Source organism: Gordionus sp. m RMFG-2023, chromosome 3 (genome assembly GCF_954871325.1).
Source record: "Gordionus sp. m RMFG-2023 chromosome 3, tfGorSpeb1-WG-v2, whole genome shotgun sequence".
Taxonomy (NCBI): domain Eukaryota; kingdom Metazoa; phylum Nematomorpha; class Gordioida; order Chordodea; family Parachordodidae; genus Gordionus; species Gordionus sp. m RMFG-2023.
The window spans coordinates 40,844,941-40,854,115 of NC_088777.1; the positions used below are offsets into that span (position 1 = coordinate 40,844,941).

Below are 9,175 nucleotides of genomic sequence, written 5' to 3' on the forward strand. Positions count from 1 at the left end.
TTAAAAGGATTTGTTCATCTGGGAAACAATGAGTGTGCTGTATTAATAGTATACGAGTCGAGTTAAACTGCTTAGCTGAACGTCTTAGTTATTTCTTTTATGATTTGTCATCGATATAGCTAAATTTAAACGCACTATAACTTATAATGTTTTTTAAGGGACCAGATATTTAAAATATCAAAGTCGAGAAACATACGGATTATACTGCACTTGTATTTTAAAAAAAAGAAAATGCCTACCCAGTAGCTTAGTAAGAATTTCGAAATTGTATAGATTTTCCCTGTTCAACAGCAGGTAATTCGTTTTATCAATGGAAACAAAATATGATCTTTAAAAATTTAAATTACTTGATATATACATTTTAATATTATTTGATTTCAATTATCATAAATTATTAATTAACTTTAACTTTTTTTACTTTGTGTGAATTCAAGCTTATTTACACTTATATCATGTATATTTTATATACTTATAATATGAAAATCAGATAGATATTTCTATATAAAATATATGTATAGTTTTTAAATGTATATAAATATAAAGTAATAATATGCAATTCAAATTCATCATATTGCCATAAATGTGGGAATTTTTTTTCCAAATGCCATAAATTGCATTCAAAGTTATATTTAAATTTTTTTTAGATAATATTTTATTTTTTAGCTTTTATCCATTATCATGGGAATATTATTATGCATATTATACTTCATTAAATTATTGATTAATAAGTATATATTTTATATATATTTTACACATTTAAACGAATTAAAAAGTCGATCTTCTTATAGAACCCTAAGAATATTTAAAATTTTTTTATTATGATAAGAAAAGATTTTAAAACAATATCCCATCTCCAGTTACTTCAGAGGATATGGGCTTTTAGAAAACGAAATATTGGGATATGCAATGCATATCAATTTTCGAATATCTCGGTAAACAATTTGGTTAGGGCTATGATATTAATTTTATAAGTAACTGATTAATTAGTATTGAAAGTAGCGCGTTATATTGTTTGAGTAGTAATCGGTAGCCGAGTTAACTCTATATTTAAATAGGTAGATAATTAATAGTTATTCATTTTTTTCTTTGTAAATAGCTAAAATATTCTACTTAAAATGATGAATATAATTCATTCATTACGCAGGTTGGTATACTATCCATCCTGAGGAGAATGTACGGGAAAATATGCGAGGTCCATTTACATAAAACTTTATTCTTAATTGTATAATTAAATAAAATTTATACATATTTTATTTAGAAAAAAGCAAATTAAAGCGTGGAAACTTGAAATAAAAAATTGTAGAACAAGTATATTTAAAAAGCTTCCTTTTTTAAAATTCCCCTTTTTAATGAGACATCCATTATCCCATCCGATTCTCCCGGTGAAAGACTAATTGGTTTAGCCAAGGATAACTTTTTTGGAAAAAAATTTTATTTTCTAGATTAAAACTTTTACAAAATTAATTAAAATTTATTTTATAATTGATATTTTATTATAAAAATCTTCTGTTTACTTATAATTCATATATATTTTAAGTTAATAATAAAGAACTCATTTAAGTTTTAAAAAATATATAACTGATGCTGCGATTGCGATATTTAATTGATTAGCTCTTAAGAAAAAAAATGATATTTATATCATAATTTAAGTAACTACTTAAGTTAAGACGTCATTGGCGTACGAGCTCCCCCTCTCCAAGCCAAAAAATGCAGATGCCGGATATATTTTTCAAAAATAACATTTATTTATTAAGTTATTTTATCAATTAATTTCGATTTCAAGTTTTCATTGGCGTAATATTTACGTATTATTTTCAAATTTCTAGTGGCATAATATTTATCTACCATTTTCATATTTCTAGTCAAATAATAATTTTTCTGAAACTCCTTTTCCAACAGGGAGAAAGAAAGTGCAAGCTTGTCCAGCGAGATGGAGTCTCCGCCATCAAGCAGTAACAGCTTTTATGGAGTTAGAAGAACCGATTATTAAATTACTGAAATATCACAATGGCCTGAAAGAAATATTTCCTCAGAAGCAAGAAAATTATTGGATTCAATGCTTATTCCAAATTTTTTTTTCTCATTAGAATGTATTATTTAATTATAAAACTATATGTAATACTTTTCAAAAACATGACATTGCTTGATTAAGAAGATGAGAATAGCGGAGAGCATTTAATAGAACTCAAGGAAATTAAGGCTAATGTTGATAAAGAATTTCAATTTTATATGTTATTGTTGAGTCAAAAGGAGAGCTATACGTGTTTAATACTTGTCTCACTCGATTTGCAGCAAGGCAAGCTCATCTTCAAAACATTAGTATAAGATCAGTAGAAAAGTATTATAACACTATAATCCAAATAAATGAATGGTTTTTAATTCATCATGCAGCACTTACCAATCTGCAGATATTACTTCCACACAAAAGCCTTCCCAATCTTTTTCAGATGGTGATAGAAAAAAAATAATATTTGTTTGATGCCTTATTAGCTGAATAACTATGTTTAAAAGATTAACTAAGATATAGTCCCAAAAAATGCTATGGATGCTTTCTATAATTTCAAACACATTTTAGATTTTGTTCCCAATGTATTAAAATGATTATATATATATTAGCAACTCTTCCCATTAATAATGAGAGAACATTCTCTTTTTTAAGAAGAATAACAGAGCCTCTCAGAGATACAATTTGCAGGGCACGGCTTGGATTTTTTTTCAAAATTTTTTTCGGCCCGGCCCGGGTTTTTTTTAAAGAAATTCTCAGGCTTGGCCCGGCTTTTTTTAAATTAAATTTTTCAGGCCCGACCCGGATATTTTTAAATAAATTATATTTATTTTTGATTTTTATAGCTAATTTCAAATATTTGGTTTTAAAATATATAGCCGGGCCCGGATAAATTTTTTTAAAAAAATTTAGGCCCGGCCTGGGTGTTTTTTTAAAAAAAATTTAGGCCCAGCCTGTGTGTTTTTTAAAAAAAAATTCGGGCCCTGTCTAGGTGTATTTAAAATATTAAAATACGGTTCGGTCCGGGAACCGAGCCTGCAGTTCTCTGAAAACATACCTAAGAAGTACAACTTCTGAAAGTGGATTGAATGGTTTGGATCTTTTAAACATTTATAGACATTTGACGCCAAGCAAGGATGAGTAATTGAAAAATTAGCTCAATCCCAACGAAGATTGGATTTTACATTGTATATAATACAAAATACAATTATTCCTAAGAAACTTTGTGTAATTAATATTTATATTTCCAACATTAAAACTTTTTACTTTATATATAAATTTTAAAGGCTCAAAAAATTCAAATTTCTATTTTGGGTCATTTAAGTGATTCATATGGTGGTTATATTCACTTTATATTTTTTAATTTCCTATTTATTTTATAGTTTTTTATGTGCCGGTTTATATATATATATTTTTTATAATTCATATAATTTAAAATTGTGTATTAGAAATAGTTATTAGTCCTAGTAAATTTATGCTTGATATTTTTAAATAACAATAATATTTCTTAAAAAAACTTATTATCCCCCCCCCCAATACCAAATTCCTGCGTATGCGCCTGTAAGACGCTATACTTAAAAAGTATTTATATCATGGCATATTTTTTGAGACGCATTTTAGAGAAAGGTAGAGCATGGTTAAGAACCAATTTAATACTATATTATATAACTTAACATAAAAAAGGAAAATCATTTTATCACTAAAAATTGGAAATAGAAAACGGAAAGGACCAGAAAAAATAATGCACTTTATATCTACATTATTATTTTTTCAAGAATTTTATATAAGGTTGCGAACTATTTAGGAGGTGTGACGTTTTAATCCTTCATTTTTTGGCTAAAATTTATTAAATTTAATCTAAATTAATGACATTCATAATTTAGAATATATTAAAAAAAATTTTTAAATAATATAAACTACTTTTATTTTTAATCATATTAAATAATAAGAAATAATATGTTATAAATGGATGGGAAGATGTGATCCATTTAGGGACTCAAGAAAATCAAATTGTATACTTGTATTTTTAGTCTTCGTAAGAAAAAATAATATATTGTTCATATTCGTAAATTTGAAGAAATAATTCCATCTTTTTAAAAACTAATTTTTCGTATATTTTATTTGGGTACACAGCTAGTGATGAAAATATGTTCCATTTGAGCCTATTTTTAAAAAGGGCGAATTCTGTATTTTATCCAGAAAATTTTGCTCTCTATTAGCTAAACCGGAATATTAGGGCAATATTTTTCTGACTAAAATATTAAGCTAGGTTTTTTTAAAAAATCGGCTGGAGCGATTTCGCATCATTATAATGTTTTATAAAAATAATTTTAGATATTCACTTAAAATTTTGAATTAGTCATTATTTTTAAAATTTATTAACTTTACTAATTTCCTAAATCCTTCTTTATAGTAATATATTGTTATTTTTGAGGGAAAAGGAGGTGATGTGTAGGGGAAATTTTTTTATAGACAAATTTGAACTGATAGAGGGGGGGGGGCTCTTGGTTACTCATCTTTCTCTACTCTAACCCAAACAGTGACCCAATTATAAAAACTGAAAGTTCAAAAATTAGAAATTACCACAACTTTCAGATTATTATTTTATCCCAACAGTTATTTCCACCAATGAGTTCATAGGCACCTTAAGTTATTATGTTTTAGGATTTCAGGTAGAAAAAGTTTCTTAAATCATGGGGATCATGGATCTAATTTTAAACTTTACAATCAACTAAATTGCTGTTACGAGGCTAATCTTAGTTACTGCGGATCTCAATAAGACCCTCCTGTTTTTTAAATTCAATGTTTATTCTTCGTCTGACCAGATATTTGCGAAGTGTTGGAACTGAAAAAATCAATATTTTCTCACTTATCCGATTTTTCGCAATTATAAGACTAAATTTTAATTATTATATATAAAGCACAATTTTGTGTTGTTATTAATTATATATTATAAGCACAAAGTATATTAAATTTGTTGTATAATTATACGATTGATAATTTTTAAAATGACCAAAAATATTATTCTTGCAATTGTGTCTAATATGTGAGATAGCATATGATAAATTTAAAAATTATACCTCCTGCAAACTCGGTATTAGTTTCCATAAAAACAGTTTAAAATATTATTTCCATAAAATTTTATAAAGATAAACACTTAAGGATAAATACAAAATCAAATTATCCACATACAACATATTACCCAAGCAACAAATTTTTTATGTAATTAATATTTTAAATGATACTACAACTGGGAATGATACCTCCCCCAACCATCAACCTAATTCTAATATTCAGACACTTCAGTTAACAATGATATCAAAAATAAATATTCTTGTAGACGTGGAGAATTTACAAAAATTAAAATTCATCAACAGATTAATTTTTTTTACATATTTATGATTAATAGTTTAATATATTTAAATTATAAGTTCATATGAAATAAAATAAATTTTTAATTCAAGTATTTATATTTATAATATAAAAAAGCGTTAAATAAAAGTATGTCAAAATGTATCTTAAAAAGTATCTAAAAGATACAGATATCTCTAAAATAAAATCTAAATACAGACATTTTAACAAAAAATCTATCTAGAGACAGATACCACATTTTTATATCTAGATACTTTAACAACTCTGATAATATAATTGAAAAAATATTTACACGTTATTTATTTTCGCAGAATTCATATTAACGTATATTTTAACAGATGTTTTTTACTATTTATATTTATCCATGCCAATTATAAGTAATGATGACCTAAATTATCCTAAACCTAAACCCTATCTGATTAGTTTCTTAGCTGGTAATGTTAGTGGTATTTGCACCCGTATGGTTTGCCAACCATTAGATGTTATAAAAATACGTTTACAAGTTATATAAAGTTATAATTAATATAGTTCAACAAATCAAATAGTTACAATTAGAACCACGAAATAATGGTAAATATAAAAATATGGCTCACGCTATACGCCTTATATTTAAGGAAGAAGGAATTTTTGCCTTTTGGAAAGGCCATATGCCTGCTCAATATTTATCAATGATTTATGGAGGTGTACAAGTAAATGATAATTTTTAAATACTATGCTACTTTATAAAGTTTGCAACATATGAATGTATGAATAATTTTCTTAAAAAATTGTACAAATCAAATATGGAACAATCAAATACACCAATTATATCATTTCTCAGTGGTAGTATATCAGGAATTATTTCTACATCTGCCACTTTTCCCTTCGATTTATTTAAAACCAGGTTAGTATCTCAATATGAAACTCAAAAGGTTATTACTTAGAAACAATTGCTAAAATTATTTATAACTTTTAAAATTAGTTTTTCAAACATGAAAAATCAATTTTTTTAAATTATATTAAAAATTTCATATGTATTTGTTTTGTTATATAAGGTATATCGTGGGATTCTTCATGGTGCAAACATCATATATCACAAGGAAGGTATAAAGGGTTTTTACAAAGGTCTAACACCATCAATAATACAAATAGCCCCTTATTCAGGCTTATATTTTATGTTTTATTCAACTCTTAAAAATGAATCAAGAATCACTCACAAATATAAAAGTTTTTTCTAATATATTGAATATAAATTATGAAATTAAAAAATTTTTAGTTTTTGAAAATCATCATACAATTATCAATTTTATATATGGAGCATTTTCAGGGACTTTAGCAAAAATTATTGTGTACCCTTTAGATACAATTAAAAAACGTCTTCAAATTCAAGGATTCGAAGAATCTAGGCACAAATTTGGCAAGGTATTATATTATTAAGTAATTTAAAAGAAATTAATAAGTTTATAGTTTGAAAAGTATAGAAATTTTATCCATTGCATATCTACTATAAAGAAAAATGAAGGCTTTATGGGCTATTATAAAGGTTTGTCCCCAACACTATTAAAAGCTGGTCTCAATACAGGATTAATGTTTTATTTTTATGACTTATTCTGTGATATCTTTCAACATTCATTCAATTGATACTTTTTTGTGCAATATATTTGATAATTACTCCTGCATGATATATTTTAAAATTATTTATTGTGTTAAATTGTATATATTTATTAAAGAATCATACAATAAAAATAGTATGTAGATATTTTGATTAAAAGTTTTCAAGTTATGTCTTCTAAATAAATGAAGGTGGAGGGGGGGGGGGATAAATTTAATCAGGGATTTGGAACAAAGGTATTTTTGATTCCTGTTCTTGTTCAATAAAAAAAATTTAGCATCAGGTGTCAAAACATGTTCCTAAAAAAATAATTTTATCACTATTTCCATAATTTATTCATCTTTTTTGTTTACAGTTTTTCCCCAATACCCTTTCTCCATTTTTTGTGGTCCTGGGAATGGGCATTGCCATTGATCAAAAATAGAGTCTTTATCTATCATTTTCACTTGTAGCTCTACTCGGTTTCCCATTCTTTTTTTTCATAGGCGGATTATGTCCTCGGGGTATTTTAGGTTGTATCCTACCTTATTTCATTGCACTATTTATAGAAGGTATTAGAGAAAATTATTATTATCAAGATGCCCTCTTGACATTAATCTCTTTCGTTGGTTTTTACAACCTGTTATGAGCCTATTCTATCCAATACTGGGAACTTTTTGAGACAGAAGGCGGGATTTTGAATCCTAATCATATATCTAAGTATTAATGACATTTTTTAAGAGATCATCTTTTATATTTGTCCGATAGTTCTATTTTAAATTGGCTCTCGAATAATACCTTTCAACACAAACTTGTTTTATATCATTAATTTTATGACATAAAATGATTTAAAAGAAAATCTTATAATCTTAAGATGACATGATATTATTAAATACTGGGTAATAATACCTTTTTGCTATGAAGCAAAGCCATTATAAGTATTTTATTTATAATTTAGTAAAATAAATTTTTTTAGAACGTTCTATTTCGGGATGTTCTCTTCTCATTCCTTAATTTTATCCAAGTTTTGTCCTGGAACGTTACATATAATTTCCCTGATTTTAATACTAAAAAAGATATCACCTTAGTGGGGGTAACGGTAGAAATTAACATTGTATTTTTTTCTATGCTGAGTTGTTAAAGTAGCGCGCTAACTTTTTTGGTAGCTATAGCTAATAGCGGCTACTTTTTTGTAATTATTTAATTTTTAAGCGCTACTTTTTTTGAAAGTAGCTAAGTAGCCGCTACTTCGCTACTTTTAAAAAATATAATGAAGGTAATTATAAACATGAAAATTTAAATATAATATCATAATTTTATGATTTATTATTTAATTTTGAAATTGAAATATAATTTCAATTTGTAATTATATTTTCATTTGTATTATAAATCTAAATCACGTGTTAATAATTTAAAATGTTATCGCCTATGGATATCCAAATCGTTGAAAGTGATTCAGACAATGATATTAATGAAATGGAAGATACCAGGGAAGAAAATGTTATTAATAGCTATAATTCAAATTTCCCATTCCCTAGATTTGAAAATTTTTTAAAATAAATATATAACCAAAACTGGTTTCAAATTTATTTGTTTAAAATGTAAAAAAAATATTTCCTCAAATCAATCCAGTAGCTATAACCTCAAGAAACACCTAAAGGTAAATTGTCATTTTTACATTCTAATAATAATTATTTATAAGACTGTTTATGAGTTTAAAGGAAATGGAGAAACATCTAAATAATTTTGATATAAGCGACTCTACATCTAAAAAGGCTAATTCAATTCACCAAATTAATTAATAATGCAAATGACATATTTCTCAGAAATTGGCTGATGAAGTTATTGCTGATTTTATAATTTATACAGTTGAATCAATGTCCTTGGCTGATAATCCATCATTTGCCATGATGTTTAAAACTCTATCCCCTAGTACAATAATTTTATGCCGCCAGACACTAATAAAATAGCAGATAACTTTAAAATAATGAAAGATGCTCTAATAGTAGAGTTATCAGAGATATATACATACCATGGCTGATAGTTGGACACATAACAGAAGGTAAAAACTTATTTATATTTATAAATTGATCTGATTAAATATTTTTGAGCTTATTTGGTGAATCAGGCCATTGGCTAGACCCTAGGACTTTAAAAAGAAGATCTATGGCATCAGCCCTCAAAATGATAATAGGATGCCAGACATACGATGTACTTGCAAATAAAAT

At 26.0% G+C, this 9,175-nt stretch overlaps 1 protein-coding gene across 7 annotated transcripts; it reads left to right on the top strand.

Annotated features, from left to right (window-relative positions):
- Window positions 1–5,692: 5,692 nt before the first annotated feature.
- LOC135926166 (mitochondrial thiamine pyrophosphate carrier-like) lies at window positions 5,693–7,033 on the top strand. Of its 7 annotated transcripts, none has more exons than XM_065461904.1 (7): window positions 5,693–5,879; window positions 5,923–6,066; window positions 6,106–6,288; window positions 6,412–6,460; window positions 6,509–6,583; window positions 6,633–6,778; window positions 6,824–7,033. In XM_065461904.1, exons 1-7 carry the CDS (start codon window positions 5,742–5,744, stop codon window positions 6,995–6,997), a joined length of 909 nt encoding a protein of 302 aa, XP_065317976.1. In that variant the 5' UTR covers window positions 5,693–5,741; the 3' UTR covers window positions 6,998–7,033. The 7 variants fall into 7 exon arrangements, with proteins under 7 accessions (XP_065317976.1, XP_065317974.1, XP_065317978.1 ...); XM_065461905.1 differs by having other exon boundaries at window positions 5,708–5,754; window positions 5,801–5,879; window positions 6,412–6,583; XM_065461909.1 differs by having other exon boundaries at window positions 5,793–5,879; window positions 5,923–5,947; window positions 5,992–6,066; window positions 6,412–6,583.
- The last annotated feature ends 2,142 nt before the right edge of the window (window positions 7,034–9,175 follow it).

Coding starts and splice junctions, on each gene's coding strand:
- LOC135926166 (XM_065461902.1), top strand. CDS start 5,742: ATGCCAATTATAAGTAATGATGACCTAAATTATCCTAAACCTAAACCC. Junction 6,067..6,105: donor TGATTTATGGAGGTGTACAA/GTAAATGATAAT, acceptor TACTTTATAAAG/TTTGCAACATATGAATGTAT. Junction 6,584..6,632: donor AATCACTCACAAATATAAAA/GTTTTTTCTAAT, acceptor AAAAATTTTTAG/TTTTTGAAAATCATCATACA.